Raw genomic sequence first — 27,141 nt, forward strand, 5'->3', positions numbered from 1 at the left:
GCCAAGATCTGGGAGTATGGTAGTGTTGTGAGAATACTGCGGCTCTATTTACTTAAGGAAGAAAAGAGGGTGATGGATACTTCTGATCTGCATACATTTTACTTATATCTTCATAGCAATTTCTCCTAGGGGCTCCATGTGGATAAAAGCAGCACAGAATTTCAGGGGGAGTGACACAGGCAGTGTTTCAGTATTCTCCATTTCCTGAAGACTGTCATGGGACTAGCTCTTATTGCTGTCATCCTCACAACACAAGAACAGGGCAGACAGCTTCAAGAGTGTGACCAAAAAATCATGCTCATCAACTTTTAAACACCGATTGTCTTTCTCAGCTGGTCTCAGGGGCTGTAAGTGTGCCTTCAGTCTGCTCTTTCAGTCTATGCTGCCCATTGCAGTAGTGAGGTCAGGGCACAAATGCTCAAAAAGAAACAATCAAAATAATTTAATTATTCATTCAGGTGGTACTTTTTTCCTTGAAGATATTCCAACTTCAAATGCTTGCAGACAGAAACTTTTAACAGGGGAAAGATGTGAACAAATTATTAATATTAATAATTTCTGCCTTTTGAATGATCTTTTGAAGTATGCACATAATTTGTGAACATTAATTTAGAAACCACCCTTTTGGAGTGAATTGTGTGATAATTACAATGATTGTGAACTACTTATAACAATCTTCTCTTTAGACAGAGCATTACAGGTGAAAGAACAAAACCAGATGAAATGAGGGAGCTCTGCCCTGAAGCAGCCAAGAAGGCAAGTGGGATCAGCTCTCAGGTTCTCATTAAGGAATGTGTCATCTAAGTGCTTAGCTTGGCACCTTCCACTCTGTGAGGACTCAATAAGTGCTAAGTGGGTCTGAAATAGTTCCTGTAAATCAGAGTGTGTGACAGTGGCATATAGCAGGCTAGATGGAGTAGATAATCACCCCTGTGTGGTGACTTAACGAGGCCAGCAATGTCTCTCCCCCTGAAAACTCCTGCCAACCAAAGTGCTGTAGAACCTAAACTTTCGCTGTGGCTGATTCTGCTTTTGGGCTTTGTGCCCTATATTTATAATCAATCAGCACTCATGTTTCTGAATTCATATAACATCCCCTCACCCTCACTTCTGCTCCACCCCAAGGCAATTTACCAGCAATATAATGTGAATGAGTTTGGAGTTCTTCCTTCTGTGATGTAAGGGTATGTCATGAAAAGCAAAATGGACCTGGGTATTTGGGCAGTGAGTGGGGGGTGAGTTTCCTGGAAAGGGAAAAGAGGTAACTTTTTAAACTGAGGTGTTGTGCTTCATAATGTCACCCTTTCCTTACTTATCATCCTTCCTACCAGGTTGGTCAGCACAGTCTTCATCCCTAAAGTCTGCGGTTCCGAGGAAAGAGCCCAATTATAAATTGCCTCTGAAAGTGCCAAGAGAAAACTTTAACCTGAAAGCACAGCTCACTATCCCTACTAACTCACCACTCTCTTTCTCTCCCCAAGTATCACCATCACCTTATTTACCTCCCTTGAACTTTCTCCCACATGAACGTTTTGCCAAGGTGTGTTAAGATTTACCCAGGGAAACTCTTGCAGGAACAGCTCTTCGGTCAATCCAAAATGAAACCCACGAAAGCATCACCATCAGCATGGCTGGGAAATAGGTTTGCAGTACGAAGAAGAAGATATGTCTCCTGAGTACGAAGTTGATGAAAAGCCGATAGTACCAACCTGGGGAAAAGCCAGAGTATTCATTAGAACAGATTTCCTCACACTTTTCCCCCACACTTGAAATGACCTCCTTCCTGGACTCCTAACTCTTAGGGGACACAGAACTTGACATACACACCTCTGTTTATCCATTGCTAGCTGGCCCCTGGGGTTGTCACTCGATCAATATCTGTTCAACTACCTGCACTGCAATCTGCTTAATGATTTGACTCAAAGTCCCCCTGAACTTCCATAGCTGCAGTTCAGACGGTTGCCTTTAAAGACCTTTCTCCACAATATATTGCAGTATTTCTGCAAGAGACAAACTCTTCAATACATGGCTGATAACTGCATGCAACTGTCAATAAACCTTTTATTAGCTCTAAAAATGGAGAGAAACATTTCCTCTGAAAGAAAAGATTCACATGAAGTACTAGGTTATAGGATTCCATCCAGGGGTCTAGACAGTGAAGGATTCAGGAGAGCTGAAAGGGCGCTCATAAATATTTTTTATTTTAAAATATCTTGGATATCATAGTTTGTCTATGAAAAATCTATAAAAACATAACCAAATGATGATGCTTCTTTGTATCTTGTTGGAATTATATAGACCCATGCTTTTAATATTGATTATTCATGCTGATCAAAAGCCCCAGTGGTGGTCACACCCACAAACATGTCTTGTTCCGATTTCTCTTTCCACATTGACTGCCTTTAAAGGAAGCTTAAAGCCAAGATTTAGAATCATCTATAGGACTTCTCTGAATGCCATTCTGTGATTACCACATACAAGGTTACATAAAGTACATTAGCCTTGTTTTTCAGTTTTCTTTCTCAAAACAATTTCTAATTTATATTACTTTGCTCTATGTAACAATAACTGCAATGCCAATCTTAAATTTTACCAAACTAATATTGATCAAATGGACAAATACGAAACTACAATTTTTGTGGATAAGTGATAACGTTAATTTTTATATGATAAGTGCAGGTTACGTAAGACAAAATAATTCAAAACACAGGGATGATAGCTTAAGAACTATAAAACAAAAAACTATAAAACAAAAATATTCCAAAGTGAAAGAACTTTTTACTAATCCTGGTAGTAATTCTTAGGAAATCCAAGCTGGAAAACCCATTGGACCCTCAGGTAAATATTTTAGCATTTGACCTGTGACAGACACCTCACTGTCCCCACACTGAACTGCTGGACTCTACTCCCGATATCCTATTATCTATAGAGGGCTCATCATTCTTCACTTCTTACCTGGTTCTGAGGTTCTCCCTCACTGTTGGTTGATATATGCTTCAGAAATACCAACCTCATTACCAGGGATAATAAAAGATATACCACATAGTATATTCATTCTAAATGTAAAATAGCCATTATTTTTAAAGCTACTCATTGTTCTGCCTTAAGCATGTCTAAGTTCCACTTTATTATTGAGTGCAGTTGGAGTTCTGATTATCACTAGAGTCTGATAACAATATATCTGATCTTATGGCTTCATCTAATTATTATGAGGTTAAAATAAATAAGGAAAACCTAGGAAAGGTATTCATAAAGAAAGACACTACTATTATATATATAGCTTTCTGTTAATTATTAAGTCTGGAAATAAGTTTAGGTAACTGCTTACTTTATTTACTCATGATTTGATGAAGAATAATTATCTTTTCTGGGGGGAGGGCGAGGAGGGAACCAGAAAGGAGAAACGTTGCTCTGCCTTGTGGTCTTCTCGGGAGGGGAAGAGTAGAAGTGGTGTTGTGATTGAAGCTTCAGACCAAGAGTCCCTTTACCTACCAGGGAAGGAAATACTGCCTTGAAAAGGGGCAGAATCCTCATTTTTGGTAGCGTAACCAAGAATCTGTCTCTAGTTTTGATGTTTTGCCAACTTCTGCTTCCCCATCCACTTCTGCTCAAGCTGATAAAATACCCGAGAGTACACTCCTTGGTACTTGTGAAAAGTTCAAACCATTCAAGTCTTGCCCTTCATAAGGGGACTTTTCCCCTAAATGTATGACCTAATCACCATAAGACTCCAAAGTCAGGCCCCCCACTCTGATTTCTAAATCTATCTTCCGTCTTGCTTGGCAGGTTGTGCTGATCTCTCTAGAAAGCTTCACTCTGTGAGTAATATATTCCTTATTATGAGTGTGGCATCACCAGTTCTGACATCTGAATCAAATTTGGGGGATGAGTTGATCTACTTGTCTCAATCAGGTTACCACATAGTAGGATGAAGGAAATTCATGAAAAAAAAAAATACTCGAGTATTGGAAGCTAGGAAAATGGAAGAGACGGGTAGTATTGAATGAAATGATCCCAAGACAAAATTCAAGAAGGTTTCTACATCTGGAGACTGTCTCCAATAACTTTTGATAGTAAATCTTCAGTTTGTATGCAAAGGATCAAAATGATGGTATTGATCAAGATAGCTACTAATATTTATTGAGCATTTGCCATATGACAGGCAGTATTCAATGCTATTTTTTCACAGTATTTGAAATCACTTCAATGTGTTAACTTACAGCTCCTTACAACACTGTGAGACAGAGTATTAATGAACCCATTTAAAGATGAGGAAGTTGAGGGTTAGGGAGATTAAGCAACTTGTCCAAGGTCACATTGCTAAAAAGTAATAAAGCCAGGTTTGAACTCAGGCGCACCTGTACTTGAGACTTTTAGCCACTACATTATGCTGTGATCAAGAATAAGTATTCAATGCATCTGTTAGGGTAAGAATTAATTTCTTTTCACTTTGTAAATCCACAATGAATGGTTTTGAAACATACTGACAGTCATGAAGGATAGACACCCTCCCCTGCTTGCTAATATTGCCAGGTGGTGGTGAGTTTTGAACAATGGCAATAATAGTGGTGAAAGAAATGCCAAGAAAAGAAAGTGAGGAACCAGTGATTTAGCAATCAAATAGAAACTAAAGTTCTGTACCTGTATTTATAGCTCCTGTGACCAGAGGTAGATGTATAGCTGATTTGGGAGTGGTGGCTGTGGTTGTTAATTGTAATGATAGGAATGAAGAAAAGTTTCAAAAATTATTTTTGATGAAGCTAATATACTTAACAGGATAATAATATGAGAAAGACAATTAAATTTAACTCTCAAGAGACCATTATATTTAATAATTCATGGAGAATGTAAGGCAGAGCTATCACACACTGGTGAACAAAAATAAGTTTCTAAATGTGGCCTTTCAGAATCTAAGGAATGGTTAAATGAACCCAGATGTAATGATTATTTTGTTTTTTGAATACAACAGTCAAAATGTTTTATTCTTGCATGTTTCTACTTTTAGAACAAGTTCCAAGATAGCTAAATAGGGGAAAGATGTTTTTTTTTTTTTCAGGGGAGATTAGGAAAGAAGTTGGCAGTGGAAATTCTACTGAAAGAGAGATGTCATGGAGCAGTATGGACAATACAAACATACGGCAGCAGCTTGAGACACCACCTGTGACTCCCCTGGCTGGGGGTGAAGTGAGCACACACCTATGGATATCCACTGAAGGACAAGACATTCCACTAAGCCACAAGGACTAAGCCACAGAGGCACATTTCAAAGAAAGAAGCCATCAGAGGAGAAAACCAAGTGTTTCCATAAATGCCTAAAAGTAAACACAGAAATACAACAAACAAGAGCAAGGAAGACAAGATGACTTTCAGAGGACCCCCGATTAGACTAACAGCTGATTTTTTGTTGGAAACTCTGCAGGCTAGAAGAGAATTCAGAGACTTAGTCCAAGTCCTAAAACAAAGACTGTCGGCTGGCGCAGCGGCTCAATACGCTAATCCTCCGCCTGCGGCGCCTGCGGTGCCAGCACCCCGGGGTTCATGTGGGTGACCAGGAGAAGCACCTGGCTCCTGGCTTCAGACTGGCACAGCATGTTGGCTGGCTGCAGCGGCCATTGGGGGGTGAACCAACAGAAAAGGAAGACCTTTCTCTCTGTCTCTCTCTCTCTCACTGTCCACTGCCTGTCAAAAAAACAAAAAACAAACAAAAAAACAAAACTGTCAATCCAGAATAGTGTAACAGCAAAGCTCTTATTTATAAATGAGGGTGAAATAAAGACCTTCCAAAACAAACAGAAATCAAAGAAATTTGCTACTACTTATCCATCCTTACAAATGATTGTTTGGATGTACTATACAGAAAATGATAGTCATAGTTACGAAAGAATGTAAAGGCAGAAAATTTACTATTAAAAGTCAAAGGAAGTCCAAAGCATACAATATTTATGGAAAAATGGTAGGACCAAATTGCTACTTATCAATAATAACTTTGAATGTAAATGGCCCAAATTCTCAAATTAGAAGGTATATACTGGCTAAATGGAATAAAAAAACAAGACACATCTATTTGATGCAGATGAGAAACACACCTCAGCAATGAAGGCACATACATACTGAAAGTGAAAGAATGAAATAGATATTCCAGGGTAATGGAAAGCAAAAATGAGCAAATGAAGCCATACTAATATCAGATAAAATAATTTTAACACAAAATTGTTCAAAGACAAAGAAGGGCATTATGTAATGATTAAGAGATCAATTCAACTAGAAGATGTAACCATAGTAAATGCATATGCACCCAATGGGAGAGTTACTGGCTATTTAAAACAAATGATAATGGATCTAAAGGGAGACACAAACTCCAATACAATAATAATGGGGGACATAAACACCACACTTTCATCAATGGACAGATCAGATAGACAGAAAATCAACAAAGAAACAACAGAGATAATCTATACTATTGACCAAACGTACCTTACTGATATTTACAGAACATTTCATCTAAAGTTGCAGAACACACTTTTTTTTCATCAGTGCAAGAAACTTTCTCTAGGATAGACCATATATTAGGACATAAACCAATTTTCAACAAAATAAAAAAAAATGAAATCATATCATGTATTTTTTTCTGACCAAAATAGAATGAAGCTGGAAATTAACAACTTAAGAAACTCCAGAAAATATGCAAACATATGCAGACTAAACAACATGCTCCTGAATGAACAATGGGTCATAAAAAATCAAAAGAGAAATAAAATAAATGCCTGGAAATGAATGAAAATGGCAACACTACATATCAAAACTTAAGGGACATAGCAAAAGCAGTACTAAGAGGGAAGTTTACAACAATTAGTGACCACATCAAGAAGTTGGAAAGGCTCCAAATAAATGAGCTATCAATGCATCTCAACGAACTAGAAAAATAAGAACAAAAAATTAGTAGGAGGAAATAAATAATTAAAATTAGAGAAGAAAGAAACAAAATTGAAACCAAAAAACAATACCAAAGATCATTGAAATAAAAAGCTGGTCTTTTGAAAAAATAAACAAAATTGATACACTACTGGCCCAACTAACAAAAAAGAAGGCAGAAATCCAAATCAATAAAATGAGAGATGAAAAAAGAGATGTAACAATGTATACTATGGAAATAAAAAGAATCATCAGGAACTACTACAAACAGCCATTTGCATAAAATTGGAAAATATAGAAGAAATGGATGGCTTCCTGAACACACACAACCTATCAAAACTGAGTCATGAAGACATAGTAAACATAAACAGACCAATAACTAAGATGGAGATTGAATCAGTAATAAAGACCCTCCCAACAAAGAAAATCCCAGAATCAGATGGCTTCACTGCTGAGTTCTACCAAACATTTAAAAATTAATTCCAATTCTCCTCAAACTATTCAAAACATTAAAAAGGAGGGAAATCTCCAAAACCCCTTCTATGAGGCTAGCAGCATCTTAACTCCAAAACCAGAAAAAGATACAACTTAGAGAACTATAGACCAATATCCTGTTGAACGTAGACACAAAAATACTCAACAATATATTAGCCAATTGAATCCAACAACACATCAGAAAGATCATTTATCTGGACTAAAATGGGATTTATTACTGATATGCAGGGATGTTTCAACATTTGCAAATCAAGAAATGTGATCTATCACATTAACTAACTGAAGAACAAAAACCATCTGATTATCTAAGTGGATGCAGAGAAAGCATTTGATAAAAACAACATCATTTCATGATAAAAACCTTAGGCAAATTGGGTATAGAAGGAACATTCCTCAATATGATTCAGGAAATGTATGACAAATTCACAGACAGCATTATATTGAATGGGGAACCAGACAAGGATGCCCACTTTCACCACCGCTATTCAATATATTTCTGGAAGTTTTAGCCAGAGCCATTAGGCAAGAAAAAGAAATCCAATGGATAGAAATTGAAAAGAAGTAGGAAGTCAAATCATCCAAATTATTCCTGTTTGTAGATGACAGCATCCAATTTATAGGGGAAACCAAAGGATTTCACTAAGAGATTATTGGAAATGATACAAGAGTTTGGTAAAGTTGTGGCATACAAAATAAACCTACAAAAATTAACAGCCATTGTATATACAGACCATTCTATGGCTGAGAAAGAACTTGTAAGATCAGTCCCATTCACAATAGCTACAAAAATTTATATTTAATCAAGGATGTAAAAAATCTCTATGATTAAAATCATAAAACATTAAAGAAATAGAAGAAGACATACCCAAAGAAAAGCAAAATCTTCCATGTTCAGGGATTGGAATAATTAATATCATCATAATGTTCCTACACTTGATCTTAGCCAAAAGGCCGAAAAACAATCATAATGTTCCTAGTACTAAAAGCAATTTACAAATTCAATATGATACCCATTAAAATATCAATGACATTCTTCTAATATCTAGAAAAGATGATGCCAAAAATCATATGGAAATGCAAGAGACTCCAAATAGCTAAAGCAATCTTAAACAACAAAAACAAAGGCATGAAGCATCAGACTACCAAACTTCAAGACAATCTACAGGGAAGTTACAATCCAAACAGCCTGGTATGGGTACAAAAACAGACATGTAGATCAATGGAACAGAATAGAAAGCCCAGACATTAATCCCCACATCTATAACCAACTAATTTTGAAAAACAAGCTGAAATCAATCCCTGGAGAAAGGGCATTTTCTTTAGCAATGGTACAGGAAACTGGATCTATGTATGTAGAAGCACAAAACAAGATCTTATACCTTGTATAAAATTCAACTCAAAAATGGAACAAGGATCTAAGTCTATGACCTGATGCCATCAAATTACTAGAGGAAAACTTTGGGAAAATTCTGCAAGACATTGGCACAGGCAAAGACTTCTTGGGAAAGATCCCAAAAGCACAGGCAATCAAAACAAAAATAGACAAGTGGGATTATCTCACGCTGAAAGGAATCTGCACTGCAAAGGAAACACTCAGCAAGGTGAAGAAGCAACCGACAGAATGGGAGAAAATATTTGTAAACTATGAAACTAATAATGGATTAATATCTAGGATCTATAAAAAGTAAAGGAAATGCAACAACAACAAAACAAACAATCCAGTAAGAAATGGGCAAAGGGCACTTGAGAAGCCAGTTTTCCAAGGATGAAATACAATAGCCAACGGACACATGAGAAAGTGCTCAGGATCACTAGCCATCAGGGAAATGCAAATGAAAAACAAAATGAGGTGTCACCTCACCCCATCTGGAATGGCTATCACCACCAAATTCAACAAACAACAAATGCTGGCAAGTATGTGGAAAAAAGGTACCTTAATCCACTGTTGGTGAGAATGTAAACTAGTACAGTCATTATGGAAGATAGTATGGCAATTCCTTAGAGATCTGAAAATAGATTTATCATATGACCCAGATATCCCACTCTTGGGAATTTACCCAAATGAAATTAAATCACCATATGAAAGTTATTTGTATCCCTGTGTTTATTGTAGCTAAATTTACAATAGCTAAGATAGGATATCAGTACAGATGGATGTCCATCAACTGAAGACTGATTTAAAAAAATATACTATGCTATAAAAAAGAATGAAATCCTATCTTTTGCAACAAAACGGATGCAACTGGAAACCATTATGCTTTATGAAGTAAGCCAGTCTCAAAAAGACAAATATATATTTTCTCTGATACATGGCAGTTAACACCACAGAACACAAAAATATATGTAGGAATAAAATAGTCACTTTGGGATATGATTGTCATTTTTAGCTCTTATCTATACTTTTGTGGAACTATGGTATTCCTACTTTTTACTTGTTGAATATAATGATTAGTGATTTATAAAGGCTGTGAATATATAGTGGATTAAAATTATATCTTTCCATTACTGATGAAGAAGAGGAGGGAGGAAAAGACACTGGGAGAAGAATAGGGGAATGAGGGAAGTATGGTTGTGTTCTTGGAAGTCTACCTATGGATTGTGTAAAATTGGTTCTCTTTATATTAATTAAAAATTTAAAAAGAACACATTCTTGTCTTATTAAAAATTGTGTACATTGTCACAAATTTAAAAAAAGACAAAAATGTTGAAATAAAATGAAAAATTTCTTCAATGTGTACTTATATCTCAGAATTATTCTTCTTACTCTTTCTAGATTGTGCTCATGCAACACACACATATGCATACATATATTTATGCATAGGTACATCTGGAAACTTCAAAACATTTTTGAAAAAAATAGATTGAAGTGTTTCTTTTGGTGCAAAAAATTTTGATGAGGGCAGGTATTTGCTTCAGATACCCACATCCCACATCCGTGTATCTGATTTGAGTTCTGGCTCCTCTGCTTCCAACCCAGCTTCCTGCTAATACACATCTTGGGAGGTAGCAGTTGATGATTCAAGTATTAGGTCCCTGCAACCCATGTGGGAAATCCAGATTGAGTTGCTGGCTCTTGGCTTCAACCTGGTCCAGCCTGGCTGTTACAGGATTTTGGAGAGTGAAACAGTTGATGGAGATTTCTATTTGTCTTTCTGCTTTTCAAATGAAAATAAATACTGGATTCAAAAATTTGAGATTATACACATGCAGGATCTTCCTAAAATTCATGGAAATGTGTATTATGACAAAACTGTCTAAGTTTTGAAAAAAATTTTGTACCAAAATAAACACTTTAATTACATTTTTCTATGAGTACTTTCATACATACATACATATTATATACAAATACTTTCTTTAAAAAGGCAAAAGATTTATATGATCTGAAGAGAAACCAGAGTATAAATTTTCTTTAATAACAAATGAAGAATTATGATATGTATATTATATACATATAATTCTTCTGCAATTTGCTTTAAAATTTTTTTTGGAATTTAAGGAATTCCTCTACTATCATTAATTTAATTGTATATTCTTTGGGGATACAGTATATTCAATGAGAACATGTAATCAATGTGTATTGATCAAATTGGGTTAGTCAGCATGTTTAACACTTAATCATTGTACATATTTATGGAATACAATGTATAGTATTTATTATTTGAAAAAAATTATTATTTATTTGAAAGGAAGAAAGGGAGAGAGAGAGAGATATCTTCCATATACTGGTCCAGTCCCCCCAGCAACTGGGGATGGGTTAGGCTGAAGCTTGGAGCCAGAAACCCCATCCAGGTCTCCCATGTGGGTGGAAGAAATGCAGGCAACTGAGACATCATCTGCTGCTTTCCAGGTGCATTAGCAAGGAGCCAGATGGGAAGTGGAGTAGACAGGAATCAAATTATCATTCTGACAGTGGATGCAGGTATCCCAAGCAGCAGCCTTACCAACTGTACCACATGAATGACTCCTGTATATGGTATTTTAATAAAGGTATACAATTAAAAAATTATTGTATATAACTCTCCATTTCATGCCACACAAAACACATATAACCTGATTTTATGTTGTCTCATTTATCTTAGGAATCAAAATGCTATTTAAGAATATAATTGCACCTGAATATTAAGGACTTGTAGTTTATTTCAAAGCATCTTTATGAGCAGTAATTTTCTCAATGCAAGTATTCTTTTTGGCTTTATACAGACAATAAAACATGACCAGAACTGCCTTGCAGGGTCAAAAAGACTGAGAAGCACAAGCAAAGAGACAGGGGAACAAACAGAACAACTTAGTGGTGAAGTTAGAATTTGGAAGTGAAATTTAACTTCTTCTAAGAAGGTAGCTGGATGTATGTTAATGGACATGCCATCATGTTATTGTTTATATTCTGCATAGGAAACTCTTGGATTTCTATGCTTCACAAGTAATTACTTTATATTATAATTGAATATTATACAGTTCTATTCACAACTTGTAATGTGCCAAAGTTATTTTGTCATAGTAATAATAAGGTAAAAATCCTATAAATAACATTTTATATGCACATCACTAATTGCATGCATTCTTTTATCAGAACATCAACTTAATACTAAGAACATTAAAAATGCTGATACAAATATCTCTGTATTTGTTTATATAGAGAATGACAAATACAAAAAAGATAAGAAAAATATATCAAAAGAATTATTAACTAAAGTTTATCCTTATGGAGTTACAAAAGCTTTATTCTTTGAACTTTTCTGAGTGTTTTTCAAATTATCTACATTTATGGGTTCTTTCAATAATTAGCCTTTGAGCATGTACTATGAGCCAGAGATATATAAGATATCAAAACAAACAAATGTGTGTTACTTCCATAATCAGCAAAAGTAATAAACATCATTAAAATTAATAATACCATTTGCTGACTCTCAAACAATGTAGACAAATAATGGGGTGTAACAGAGCATTTCTTCTGGAAGTAAACAGCTAAATGGCTATTCATCCTGGAAAGTAGCTTAGTTCATCCATGATGCAAATTTTGGTTTCCCTATTAATGATACAGACTTTTTAGATGTAACTTCATAACTCCTCTTCAATGTCTAAGAAGAGAGCCAAGTACCTTTGAGGGGAAAGTGTACCACTGCAAAACAGAGTAAGTAAAGGACCCTAGCCAGGACAGCTCTGAACCTCAGGGCAGCTATTGGCAAAATTTCTGGCCTGAATCTGGCTTCATTGAATCTGAAATGGTATTTTGTATAGATCCTGTTTAAAAGTGACCAAGAATACAAACAACAATCAGGGTATTGATGGAAGGAGATGGAGTGCGGTAGAGGCGATCAGAGAGGGATGCTTCTACCTTAAGTTAATAAAGGTCAAGTGTAATGTTAGCAAATGCCTTGGGTAAATATTGCCAAATCAAACACATATCTATCGCAGCAAAGAGTATACAGTGTTTGATTGATTCAGCTGGTTTTTATTGAGAACTTATCATGTGCAGTACCTTCTAGGAGCTGAGGGCAGAAATGGAGAACAAGGCAGAAGGATTCTCTGCCCTCTTTCTAGTGAGGCACTCAGGCAGCAGAGAGGTCAAGTGAGTATGTAGTTCAGGTAGTGCTAAGTTCTGTGAAGACAAATAGAGGCAGGGAATGCCAAAAAAGGAGGCTGATTTTAGACAGGGTGGGGTGGGAATATATTTGCTCAAAGCTCTGAGCAAAGTGCAGGAGCTGGTCATGCATTCCAGACAGAGAGAAAAGAAGATCCAAGCAGAAGCCCTACAGATAGAACACGATGGATGACCAAAATGGCTAGGTAAGATAAGGTGGAGGGGCAGGGATAGTTGGTAAGGTCAGAGCTTTGGGCAGGAGATAGATGTGTTGAGAACACTGAATCTGGTTGTAAGTGCAATGGTAAACACTAGATAGGGGGACTTTTGGTCAGGAAACAGTTGTGATCTTTATGTTTCTAAAGATCACTTGGCTGTATTGAGAGTGGTCTGGAAGGGCCAAGAGTGGAAGCAATGCAGCTAGTTAGAGGTGGTTGCACAAAGGGGAGAGAAATGATACTTTGGACATGAAGAGGCAGTTGTCTGTGGAAGGACAGGGATGATGCTATCGGCCAAATTCCACATTTGTTTGGATTCAGGTGTCTTCATATGTTATGGTGCTTTGCAAACAACAGGATATCAATAAATGCCAGTGAGTCATCCATATAAAACACTGTACCTGTGCTGCTATAGAAAGCTAATCCACTGGATGCACTGAACTCCTCGACGAAGAACTGAGAAAGGGAAATGTGCTCTTCAGTATTTAAGGACTTGTTTCCATGTTTCCAGTACAACATTAGATCCTCCTCACTATAGGCATCTATAACAAAAGAATGACATTCTGATAATAGGAATATGCTCCTTGAGGTCCACAACCACATTATATGCAGTTCTCTATCTCAAGCATGTCAAATGACATGACTATATTAGGTGCCAAAAAATATGTTTGCCAGTAAACTGATCACACCCACATCTTCCAAAAAAAAAAATATTGACTTGTTTAGTGTAGAGGCTTCTTTTGTGCCCACACAGTGAGTTGAAACTGTCCAAACAGCTACCTCCCTTATCTGTGCTCATCCTTTTATAATATTAAGCCAGGACTCAGAGTGATGTCATGACATTGCCTCGTATTCACAGACTTGATTCCAGAATGATAGTCCACCTTGGCTCTTCAGTACTATTGGGCAAAATTTTAAAAAAATGGGCCTGGATTGTAAAGACTTATTTTCTAAAATCAAATTGTGATAGAGAAAGTTTCTAATGGATTTGGAGAGAAGTACCTGTGTAGTAGATATCCATTGAATTCTCATCACTTTAGACACATTATGAATATGCTGTTAAGATGTCATCTCAAAAATAATAATATATCAAAGTAATTGACAGGAATCTGGCTCAGATATCCTGTGACAGTGCCTTGATTATACGGTTATGTCTAGAGGTAGGTTTCCCCAGGGGAGTCCAAATACACTGAATTCAGAATTATGATTCATTCAGGAACATGAATTCAAGAGCTTTTCAAATGTGGTGAACCTGTTATTCAATGCAGTAGCATTAGCTTGAACATACCTTTTTAGGGAGCTATTCCTTTATAATCATTGTGGAAACTGCAGACTATGTAATTATAAAACCACTGGTTTTTGTTTTTTTTTTTTTACAGCTTCTCTTCTGAGACAGATACTATAGTCAGCCTTAGGGGGAAAATCCCAAAAAGATAAAAACTTACAACTCCTTTAGACAACTATGTCAAGGTTTTTTAAATACTTGCTAAAAATCATGTCTGTGAGTATTTGCATACAAATATGTGATGGTATGTTCAGATGATGTGTACTCACTCCATCAAGAAGTAAAACTTACAGCTTTCCAGTTCAAGGGAACAATTTTGAGTGTCAAGAGGAAACCTGGTGAAATCCATAAAGCACATGGCTGAAACTGTTATCCTTTGAAAGAAATGAGAAAAAGAAAATGCAGATCATTTAATGATATGGACAAATAAACATGTGACATTGAAGCTTTCTCATAATTTGCCTATGTGTGTGCCACTCAAGAGTAATGCAAGACTGGCACTGTAAGACTGACTATCTTCAGTCCAAATAACATGCAAGGAAGCAAAGCCAGAGGGTGGACGATTTGCTTAAGACACAGTATTAGGAGCTGGCACTGTAGCATAGAGGGTAAAGCTGCCACCTGCAGTGCATACGGGTGTTAGTTTGAGCCTTGGCTGCTCCACATCTGATCCAGCTCCCTGCTAGAGTGCCTGGGAAAGCAGAGGAAGATCGCCCAAATGCTTGCGCCCCTGCCATCCACATGGGAGACCTGGAAGAAGCTCCTGACTCCTGGCTTTAGTCTGGCCCAGCTCTGGCCACTGTGGCCACTTGAGGAGTGAATCAGAGGATGGAAGAGGATGGAAGATCTCTCTGTCTCTCTCTCTCTGTAACTCTGCCTTTCAAATACGGTATATAAATTTTAAAAAAAGACACTGAGTTAACAAATGAATTCCAGTTCTTATAACTGTTTCTTATCTCACTATTTCCTGGTCACCCCCTCTGTATTTTCTGGCTCTGATGGCTTCAGAAAAGTACAATTCAAAGTGAGAGGATTTTAAATAGATTAAAATATTTTCTGCTGTTTTAAAGATCCAAACTTAAGTAGTCTCTAAGTGTTAGAAAAGTGTAGTAAAAATCTATAGGCAAATTTTACAAAGCAAATTTACGCAAAGAAATTCTCTTTTCCATAGTAAGAGAAAAGCCTGGAGCATTTTTAGTTATAGATCTGTGTGCATAATGCATAATTCAGGTTCTATTAAGTCAAAAGGCTTGCATGCTGTGGAGGGTTCCTTTTTCAAATTTTATAACGTCCTCAATTTTCCTGGCTTCAGGCAGAGGTTGCTGCACTGTGATCTTGCCTCAAAGTAGATACGTTAATGCCCAAAAAAGCAGATCACAGATGAACAACATATCCCTGAGCATGTCTGCAAAAGATAAAGGCAACAGATGCTCACACCCATGGTGCCCCTGAGTTAGTGAGAGGAGTAGGACCACTTTAGCTGCTGCTGCTCCTCCCTCTTTGAAAAGCAGAGTTACACAGAGAGGAGGAGAACCAAGGGGCGGAGGGGAGGGGAGAGGTCTTCAATCCACTGGTCCACTCCCAAATTGGCCACAATGGCCAGGATTGGACCAGGCTGAAGCCAGCGGCCTGAAACTCCATCCAGGTCTCCCATGTGAGTGGCAGCAGCCCAAACATTTGAGTCATATTTCCACTGCTTTTCCTGGCACAGTCCTTGCAGTGATGCAACTGGGACTCAAACTGGCACTCATATGGGATGCTGGCATTGTTGGCTATGGCTTAACCATCTGCATCACAACACTGGCCCTGGACTGCTTTATCTTCCATGGGCTAAATTCTACCATCAACGATAAAACAGCAAAATGCTCAACCAGGGAGGTATCTGGATGATTTTGCATCACAAAGCAATATTCATTCTGGTGTATTCCTAGTACTTTAAAGTGGCAAACTACATTTGAGTTTTAGTTTTTTTTTTTTTTATATTTACTTATTTACTTGAAAGGCAGAGTTACAGACAGAGAGAGAGGTTTTCTATCTGCTGGTTAATTCCCTAAAAGGGCACGGTAGCCAGAGCTGGGCTGATCCAAAGCCAGGAACCATGGGCTTCTTCCAGGTCTCCCACATGGGTTCAGGGGTCCATGCATTTGGGCCATCTTCCTCTGCTTTCCCAGGCCATTACTAGGGTCTGTATTAGAAGTGGAGCAGCTGGGACTTGAACTGGCACCATATGGGATGTTAGCACCACAAGTGGAGGCTTAATCTACTATGCCTCAGCACTGGCCCCCATTTGATGTCTTTCAATCCACCTCTTTCACAGTACCCAAGAAGAAACTGATGACCAAGGGGATTAGGTAACAGATATAAAAAAGGCTGATTATAAATGAAGCAGGTTACCATGCTAAAGTATTCACTTGGAAACAACTCCAATGCAACCTATGCAACTAACACTTTTAGGACATATCATCAGGAGAAAGTCTTATACTTTTAAAGTCACCCTACAAGATTATAGTAGAAGCAATTGACCTGCCAGATGCATACTACCAATGTATGGTCAAAAGAAGCATGAACCAAGGAACACAATGCCTTCAAAGTAACACAATAACTTACAGCAGCTGACATCAAGGAAAAGGAAATCAAGGAATTGCCTGACAAAAAAGTCAACAGAATGATGTCAAGGAAACCATGAGATATAGGAGAATATAGATAGACAATTTAATTAAATAAGGAAGATAATCCGTGATACGAGAGATTCAGCAGAAATAATCATAAAAACAATTAATCATCAAAATAACTCAATAAGTAAACTAAAAAATATAGCTACTGACTCAATAGTGGTGCTGAGCAGGCAAAAGGAAGAATTTTTGAGTTGGAAGACAGGCCTTTTTAAACTAGCCAGATTTTTTATTTATTTATTTATTTATTTATTTTAAACTTCTATTTAATGAATATAAATTTCCAAAGTACAGAATATGGATTACAATGGCTTCCCCCCATAACGTCCCTCCCACCCGCAACCCTCCCCTTTCCCACTCCCTTTCCCCTAGCCAGATTAAAAATAAATAAAAAGAAAAAAAATTAAAAATAAAGCCTTTGAGATTTATGGGACACCATAAAGCAAGCAAACATTTGCAGTATAGGGGATAAAGTGAGAGAAGAAAAGATAAAAGGCATAGGAAGCTTTTCTGAATTCCTCAAATTTTTAAGTTTTGGAAAAGATACACCCAGGTCCAGGAAGCCCAAAAGACCCCTAATAGATTTGATCAAAAAGAATCCTCTGTGAGGCATAATATAATTATACTGTCAAAAATATAAAATAAAGAATATCAGGACAGTAAGACAAAAGCATCAAGTCACATAAGAGGAAATCCTCATTAGAATAACACTATATTTCTCAGCAGAATCCTTTCAGGCATGAAAAGAATGGGGTGATCTATTCAAAGCCTTTAAGGAAAGAAATTGCCAATCAAGAGAACTATATCCAACAAAGGAGAAATAAAGTCATTTTAAGTCAGTCATAAAGAATTCACATACTATCAGACTGGCCCTACAAGAAATGCTTAAGGGAGTCCTATGCTAGAAGCCAAAAGATGATAACTACTATCATAGACACATGCAAAAGTATAAAACTCAATAGTAAAACAGAAACACAATGCAGAAGAAGATGATCGGACTCTCAATATAGAAAGCCATCAAATCACAAGAGAGGAAGAAAGAAACAAATGCTATATAAATAGTCAAAAAATTTAGCAAAATAATGGAAATATGTCTTTTTCACATTTGTGATCATCTAGACAAAAGATTAACAAAGAAACATTAAACTACGCTATGGAACAAATAAACATTAATAAAACATTTCATCCAACAGCTTCAGAATACACATTTCTTTTATCAGCACAGGGAACTTTCTCTAGGATAGATCGCATATTAGGATATAAAACAACTCTCAATAAATTTTTTAAAAAAAGGAATCATAGCATGTTTCTTCTCTAAACACTAGAAGTCAAAACTAGAAGTCAAAAAGAACATGAAAAATTGTACAAATATTTGGGATTTAAAAGTCTCTTAAGTTGATGAACAACTTAATACATTATCCCTCTTAGTATTTTTTGTCTGTTCTACTTAATACTATTGGTTTAATTCTGTAATTAATACACAGTTATTCTTAAGTGTTGAAACTTAACTGAAAAGTGATCCCTGTTAAATATAAGAGTGGGAATAAGAGAGGGAAGAGATGTACAATGTGGGACATGCTCAAGCTGACTTGCCCCAAATGGTAGAGTTAGAAACATACCAGGGGATTCCAATTCAATCCCATCAAGGTGGCATGTACCAATGCCATCCCACTAGTCCATTTGATCAATTTCTGTTCACAATTGATCATAATGATAGGACTAAGAATCAAAGGGATCACATAAACAACACTAGTGTCTGAAAATACTAACTGATAGAACAAAAAAGGGAGAGAATGTCCAACATGGGAAGAGGGATACACAGCAGACTCATAGAATGGTGGATGTCCTAAACAGCACTCTGGCCCCAGAATCAGCCCTTAAGGCATTCCGATCTGGCTGAAAAGCCCATGAGAGTATTTCAGACATGGAAAGCCAAGACACTCTGGCAAAAAAAAAAAAAAAAAAAGACCTAAATGATCTCTGCAAGTGAGATCCCAGTGGAAAGAACAGGTCATCAAAGAAGGAGGTACCTTTCTCTGAAGGGAGGAGAGAACTTCCACTTTGACTACGACCTTGTCTAAATATGATCAGAGTTGGTGAACTCAAAAGGCTTCCATAGCTATGGAAACTCATGACAAGAGCCTAGGGTGATTTGATTACTGATGCCATAAACAAGAGTGTCAAGTTGTTAAGGCAACAACAGGAGTCACTGTGCACTTACTCCTCATGTAGGATCTCTGTCCTTAATGTGCTGTACATTGAGATTTAATGCTATAACTAGTACTCAAACAATATTTTTCACTTTGTGTTGCTATGTGGGTGCAAACTGTTGAAATCTTTACTTAATATATACTAAACTGATCTTCTGTATATAACAAGAATTGAAAATGAATCTTGATGTGAATGGAAGGGGAGTGGGAGCGGGAAAGGGGAAGGTTGCGGGTGGGAGGGAAGTTATGGGGTGGGGGGAAGCCATTGTAATCCATAAGCTATACTTTGGAAATTTATATTCATTAAATAAAAGTTAAAAAAATAGTCTCTTGAATGACTGATAAACTGAAATAAATAAAAATGAAAATATAGCAAGCCCAAACAGTTGGATACAGCAAAAGGTGTACTATGAAGGAAGTTTATAGTAGAAAGTGCCTACATCAAAGAAATAGAAAGCTTTCAAGTAAACAACCTAAAGATTCAACTTAAGGAGCTAGAAAAGCAAGAACAAGCCAAACTTAAAATTTGCACAAGGAAAGAAAAAAAAATCTCAAGGTATAAATAAATGAAACAAATTTAAAACAATATGGATCAGTGAAATGAAGAGTTGTTCTTTGAAAATATAAACAAAATTGACAAACCTTTAGCTAGACTAATAGGAAAAAGGAGAAAACCCAAGAAAATAAAATCAGAAGTGGAAAAAGGAGATATTAGAAGTAATACTATAGGGGTCGGCACTGTGGTGTAGTGGGTAAAACTGCTGCCTGCAGTGTGGGTATCCTACATGGGTGCCAGTTCATGACCCGCCTGCCTCACTTCCAATCCAGCTCTCTGCTCTGGCCCAGGAAAGCAGAAGATGGCTCAAGTCCTTGGGCCCCTGTACCCACATGGGAGACTTGGAAGAAGCTCCTGGCTCCTGGCTTTGGATCAGCTCAGCTCCAGCCATTGTGGCCAGTTGGGGATTGAACCAGTGGATGGAAGAACTCTCTTGCTGCCTCTCTCTGTAATTTTTACTTTCAAATAAATGAGTAAATATTTTTTTAAAAAAAGAACTAATACTATAGAAATACAAGGAATATTACAGAATTAAACCAGTCATATTAAGTAGAACAAACAAAAAAAATACTAAGAGGGATAATGTATTAAGTTGTTCATTAACAGTCAGGGCTATGCTGATCAAGTCACCGTTTCCCATAGTGTCCATTTCACTTCAACAGGTTTCCTTTTTGGAGTTCAGTCAGTTGTCACTGATCAGGGAGAACATATGGTATTTGTCCCTTTGGGACTGGCTTATTTCACTCAGCATGATGTGTTCCAGATTCCTCCATTTTGTTGCAAATGACTGGATTTCGTTGTTTCTTACTGCGGTATAGTATTCTAAAGAGTACATATCCCATAATTTCTTTATCCAGTCTACCGTTGATGGGCATTTAGGTTGGTTCCAGGTCTTAGCTATTGTGAATTGAGCTGCAATAAACATTAGGGTGCAGACCTCTTTTTTGTTTGCCAATTTAAATTCCTTTGGGTAAATCCCAAGGAGTGGGATGGCTGGGTCGAACGGTAGGGTTATCTTCAGGTTTCTGAGGAATCTCCAGACTGACTTCCATAGTGGCTTGACCAGTTTGCATTCCCGCCAACAGTGGGTTAGTGTCCCTTTTTCCCCACATCCTCGCCAGCATCTGTTGTTGGTAGATTTCTGCATGTGAGCCATTCTAACCGGGGTGAGGTGAAACCTCATTGTGGTTTTGATTTGCATTTCCCTGATTGCTAATGACCTTGAACATTTTTTCATGTGCCTGTTGGCCATTTGGATTTCCTCTTTTGAAAAATGTCTATTGAGGTCCTTGGCCCATCTCTTAAGGGGGTTGTTGGTTTTGTTTTTGTGGAGTTTCTTGATCTCTTTGTAGATTCTGGTTATTAGCCCTTTATCTGTTGCATAGTTTGCAAATATTTTTTCCCATTCTGTCGGTTGTCTCTTCACTCTCCTGACTGTCTCTTTTGCAGTACAGAAACTTCTCAGTTTGATGCAATCCCAATAGTTGATTTTGGCTTTGACTGCCTTTGCCTCCCGGGTCTTTTCCAGAAATTCTTTGCCTGTGCCAATATCTTGAAGGGTTTCTCCAATGTTCTCTAGTAACTTGATGGTGTCAGGTCGTAGATTTAGGTCTTTAATCCATGTTGAGTGGATTTTTGTGTAAGGTGTAAGGTAGGGGTCTTGCTTCATGATTCTGCACGTGGAAATCCAATTTTCCCAGCACCATTTATTGAATAGACTGTCCTTGCTCCAGGAATTAGTTTTAGATCCTTGATCAAATATAAGTTGGCTGTAGATTTTTGGGTTGATTTCTGGTGTTTCAATTCTGTTCCATTGGTCTATCCATCTGCTTCTGTACCAGTACCATGCTGTTTTGATTACAACTGCCCTGTAGTATGTCCTGAAATCTGGTATTGTGATGCCTCTTAGTATTTTTTTTGTTTGTTCTACTTAATATGACTGGTTTAATTCTGTAATTAATACACAGTTATTCTTAAGTGTTGAAATTTAACTGAAATGTGATCCCTGTTAAACATAAGAGTAGGAATAAGAGAGGGAAGAGATGTACAATGTGGGACATGCTCAAGCTGACTTGCCCCAAATGGTAGAGTTAGAAACATACCAGGGGACTCCAATTTAATCCCATCAAGGTGGCATGTACCAATGCCATCTCACCAGTCCAAGTGATCAATTTCAGTTCACAATTGATCATAATGAAAGGACTAAGAGTCAAAGGAAGCACATAAACAAGTCTAGTACCTGCTAATACTAACTGATAGATTAAATAAAGGGGAGAGTGATCCAACATGGGAAGTGAGATACTCAGCAGACTCATAGAATGGTGGATGTCCTAAACAGCACTCTGGCCCCAGAATCAGCCCTAGAGGCATTCCGATCTGGCTGAAAAGCCCATGAGAGTATTTCAGGCATGGAAAGCCAAGACACTCTGGCAAAAAAAAAAAAAAAAAAAAAAAAAGAAAAAGAAAAACAACAAAAAAAAAAACCCTAAATGAAAGATCTCTGTGAGTGAGATCCCAGTGGAAAGAACAGGTCATCAAAGAAGGAGGTACCTTTCTCTGAAGGGAGGAGAGAACCTCCACTTTGAATATGACCTTGTCTAAACAAGATAAGAGTCGGTGAACTCAAAAGGCTTCCATAGCCTTGGAAACTCATGACTGGTGCATAGGGAGATTACTGATGCCATAAACAGGAGTGTCAATTTGTAAAGTCAACAACAGGAGTCACTGTGCACTTGCTCCTCATGTAGGATCTCTGTCCTTAATGTGCTGTACATTGAGACTTAATGCTATAATGAGTACTCAAACAGTATATTTCACTTAGTGTATCTGTGGGGGTGCAAACTGTTGAAATCTTTACTTAATGTATACTAAACTGATCTTCTGTAAAAAAAAAAAAAAAAGAAGAAGAAGAAATTATCAATTCCCAACTTGACTCTCACTGGGATTAAACATGACAATAGGTCTGATCTGATTTCATCATCATTTAAAAAATCATCTATTATTTTTCACTTTATGTTTGTGTGGGAGCAAACTGTTGAAATCTTTACTTAATGTATGCTAAACTGATCTTCTGTATATAAAGAGAATCGAAAATGAATCCTCATGTGAATGGAAGGGGAGAGGGAGTGGGAAAGGGGAGGGATGCGGGTGGGAGAGACGATATGGGGGGGAAGCCATTGTAATCCATAAGCCGTACTTTGGAAATTTATATTCATTAAATAAAAGTTAAAAAAAAAAAAGAAATACAAGGAATAATTAGGGGCTATTATGAACACCTTTATGCTAACAAATTGTAAATCCTAGAACAAGTGATAAGATTTCTGGATCCAAATAACCTACCAAAATTGAACTACAAGGACAGAAAAGCCAAACAGAACAAAAAGAAAGAATTGAATCAATAATATAGTCTCTTGGCCGGCGCCGCGGCTCACTAGGCTAATCCTCCGCCTAGCAGTGCCGGCACACCAGGTTCTAGTCCCAGTCAGGGCGCCGAATTCTGTCCCGGTTGCCCCTCTTCCAGGCCAGATTTCTGCTGTGGCCTGGGAGTGCAGTGGAGGATGGCCCAAGTCCTTGGGCCCTGCACCCGCATGGGGGACCAGGAGAAGCACCTGGCTTCGGATCAGCACGGTGCTCCGGCCACGGCGGCCATTGGAGGGTGAACCAATGGCAAAGGAAGACCTTTCTCTCTGTCTCTCTCTCTCACTGTCCACTCTGCCTGTCAAAAAAAAAATATAGTCTCTTAAAAAAGAAAATCATGTGACCAGATGGTCTCACTGATGAATTTTTACCAAACCTTTACAGAAGAATTGACGCCAATTTTCCTTAAATCATCCAAAGTCCTGAAAGAAAAGAATCCTTCCAAACTCAATCCAGAGGCTCAGCAATATTCTAATACCAAAACCAGACAAGGACACAGCAAAAAAGAAAACTACAGGCCAACATCCTTGATGCACATACATACAAAAACCCTTAAGAAAATACTAGTAAATCAAATTCAACAGCACATTTATATAATTAAGGACAGGGCAGAATAGGGAGGGAGCTTACTGCTCTAGTCTAGGGGAAGATAGGTTAAAAAAAAAGAGTGGTGAGAATGAAATATCAAGGAAGAGTTAGTGGTAAAACTGCAGTGGAAACTCCATGGAAGTTGGAGGGATGCTTTGGATTTATGCGGAGGGTGTGGATGTGCAGCATGAGCATGGATACAACACAGGACTCCAGCAACCGAGATACTCAGCACCAGCTCTGGAGAGTAAAACCAGCTCTCTGACTAAGACCAGACTGAAGCAGCCCAAGCCACTGGTGATAAAGCTGTGGGGAGAGCCTGGTGTGAGTCTGGCTTGGAGCCCTGTGGGGGTCAGTGTACCTGCCAACCTTGAGGGAAAAAAGGGGCATGTTTCTTTCTCCCCAACCCTCTGACAATGGTGCCTTACAACTAGCAGAGAGAGGGTGGGCGCCACTTTGGACATATATAACATCTGTGCCAGCCTGTGTCTGTACATCCAGCAATCAGCCAAGAGGAGACATCTGAGTCTGGCTGGGAGGATTGACAGGGTCTAGGTGCCACGTAGGACTGTGAAGTGCCTCTAGCCTCCAATGCATCACAGGCTCTGGGGCTTAGGCTGCCTGGGCAGAGTTCCAACAGGTGGCTGGCTATGGGAAGTTCTCCTCTTCTCTGTGGATGGGACAGATTGCCAGGTCAGAGTGAACCCTTGCAATGCTGTGACTGTGGGAGGCTTGTGTGCAGGGACTGAGGAAATACTGTGGCTGCATGGGAGGGCACAGGGTGTGGGCTGGGTCTCTGGGCAGTTGTTGTGGGTGAATCCACAAGCTTGGCACTCCTTGATTTACTGGGATGGGTCACTGCTACTGTGTGAGCACTGAAGACTGCATGGATACTTTGTGTGTGGTCCTTATGGCAGCATGGATGAATACTGTACCCACTGGGGTTAACACCAAGACAGTGGTCTCCCTGAAGGAGAGGATGTGAGGATGAGCCTATGCCAACAGAGGTGATAAAACACTCCCCTCTGATAAAAAAAGAGATCTACCATGCCCAACTTCAGTGTCACCTTGAATATTCCCCTCACCTTGGAGCATTGAACCGAGCTCCCTGGCCACACCCAGCATACACCTCTGGGTATTCACTGAAAGAGCAGACACTTCACTAAGCCTCAAAGGCACAGTCCAAAGACAAAAGGCATCAGAGGAAAAAAAAAAGCAAAACAGAACAAGTATCTCCACAAATACCTAAAAATAAATGCAGAAATTCAAGAAACAAGAATAAGAAAGAAACACAGTGCCTCCCAAAACACAAGAACATATCAATACTAGAATGTGAAGGTGAAGAGATTGAAGAAATGCCAGAAATGGAATTAAAAAAAATTAATTGTAGAATCACTTAGAAATAATTAGAAACAAATCCACAAATTAAATAAGTCTATACATGACAAGAATGGAAAATTTTCCCATGAAACTGAGATTTTTGAAGAGAAATTAGTGAAATGTTGGAAATGAAGAATTCAATAGATCAAATAAGAAATGTAGTGGAAAGCCTTAACAACAGACTCAGTGAGGCAGAAGAAAGAATATCCAGGTTATAAGATAGATCTCTGAGGCCGGCGCCGCGGCTCACTAGGCTAATCCTCCGCCTAGCGGCGCCGGCACACCGGGTTCTAGTCCCGGTCGGGGTGCCGGATTCTGTCCCGGTTGCCCCTCTTCCAGGCCAGCTCTCTGCTGTGGCCAGGGAGTGCAGTGGAGGATGGCCCAGGTGCTTGGGCCCTGCACCCCATGGGAGACCAGGAAAAGCACCTGGCTCCTGGCTCCTGCCATCGGATCAGCGCGGTGCGCCGGCCGCAGCACGCCGGCCGCGGCGGCCATTGGAGGGTGAACCAACGGCAAAGGAAGACCTTTCTCTCTGTCTCTCTCTCTCACTGTCCACTCTGCCTGTCAAAAAAAAATTAAAAAAAAAAAGATAGATCTCTGGAAATTTTATTTTATAGTCAGACCAAAAAAAAAAAAAAAAAGGAAATTAGAAAACTAAAACACAGTGTTGGAGATTTTAGGAGTTCTTAAAGGCATGTAAAGAGAAAATGGATTAGAAGGCCTTTTTAGAGAAATAATTACAGAACACTTCCCTAATTTGGAGAAAGAAAGGGATGTCTAAGTACAGGAAGCCCACAGAACTCATAACAGACATAAACAAAAAAGATCTTCACCACAACACATTGTAGTCAAACTCTCCCCAGTAAAACAGAAAAAAAGATTCTAAATTATGCACAAGAAATGCCAGATTGCTTTCAGAGGATCTCCAATTAGACTCACAGCTGACTTCTCATCAGAAACCCTATAAGCTAGGAGAGAATGGCCAGATATATTCCAAGTCTTAAGAGAAAAAAAAAACTGTCAACCCAGAATTCTGTACCCTTCAAAGCTTTCATTTGTGAATGAAGGTGAAATAAAGACCTTCCATAACAAAAAAAAATTGAAACAATTTATCACCACTGGTCTAGCCTTCCAAAAGATGGTTAAGGATGTGCTACACACAGAAACACAAACATGAAACTATGAAAGAAGGTAAAGGCAGAAAATCTCCCAGTAAAAGTACAAAGGAAATCCAAAGTAAACAATAGGAGTATTATGGGAAAATGGCAAGGCCAAGTTGATACTTATCAATAGTCACCTTGAAAGTAAATGGCCTCAACTTTCCAGTTAAAAGACGCAGATTGGCTGAATGGATTCAAAAACAACATCTATTTGCTGCCTACAAAAAATACATCTCATCAACAAAGATACATGCAGATTGAAAGTGAAAGGATGGGGGCTGGCGCTGTAGTACAGCGGGTTAAAGCCCTGGCCTGAAGTGTCAGCATCCCATGTGAGTGCCGGTTTTAGTCCCGGCTGCTCCACTTCCGATCCAGCTCTCTGCTATGGCCTGGGAAAGCAGTAGAAGATGGCCCAAGTCCTTGGGCCCCTGCACCCATGTGGGAGACCAGGAAGAAGCTCCCGGCTCCTGGCTTCAGATCGGTGCAGTTCTGGCTCTTGCGGCCATCTGGAGAGTGAAGCATTGGATGGAAGACCTCTCTCTCTCCGTCTCTACCTCTCTCTGTTAACTCTGTATTTCAAATAATAAAATAAATCTAAAAAAATAAAGTGAAAGGATATAAAAAGATATTTCATGCTAACAGAAACCAAAAAAGAGTTAGTATAGCC

The 27,141-nt window shown here is 38.3% G+C and overlaps 1 protein-coding gene across 4 annotated transcripts in view; it reads right to left on the bottom strand.

The window, feature by feature from the left end:
* Nucleotides 1-27,141, bottom strand: part of GABRR3 (gamma-aminobutyric acid type A receptor subunit rho3) — a 72,822-nt gene that overhangs the window by 14,178 nt on the left and 31,503 nt on the right. For all 4 annotated transcript variants that reach the window (XM_070071947.2, XM_089330695.1, XM_089330694.1 and 1 more), the window contains 3 exons: nucleotides 14,783-14,865; nucleotides 13,608-13,748; nucleotides 1,557-1,709 (listed from right to left, as the gene is read on the bottom strand). In XM_070071947.2, coding sequence (XP_069928048.2) covers nucleotides 1,557-1,709; nucleotides 13,608-13,748; nucleotides 14,783-14,865 — 377 coding nt within the window. The remainder of the gene's footprint in view (nucleotides 1-1,556; nucleotides 1,710-13,607; nucleotides 13,749-14,782; nucleotides 14,866-27,141) is intronic.

This window comes from Oryctolagus cuniculus, chromosome 4 (assembly GCF_051225735.1).
Source record: "Oryctolagus cuniculus isolate XC-2025 breed Fujian yellow rabbit chromosome 4, ASM5122573v1, whole genome shotgun sequence".
Taxonomy (NCBI): Eukaryota; Metazoa; Chordata; class Mammalia; order Lagomorpha; family Leporidae; genus Oryctolagus; species Oryctolagus cuniculus.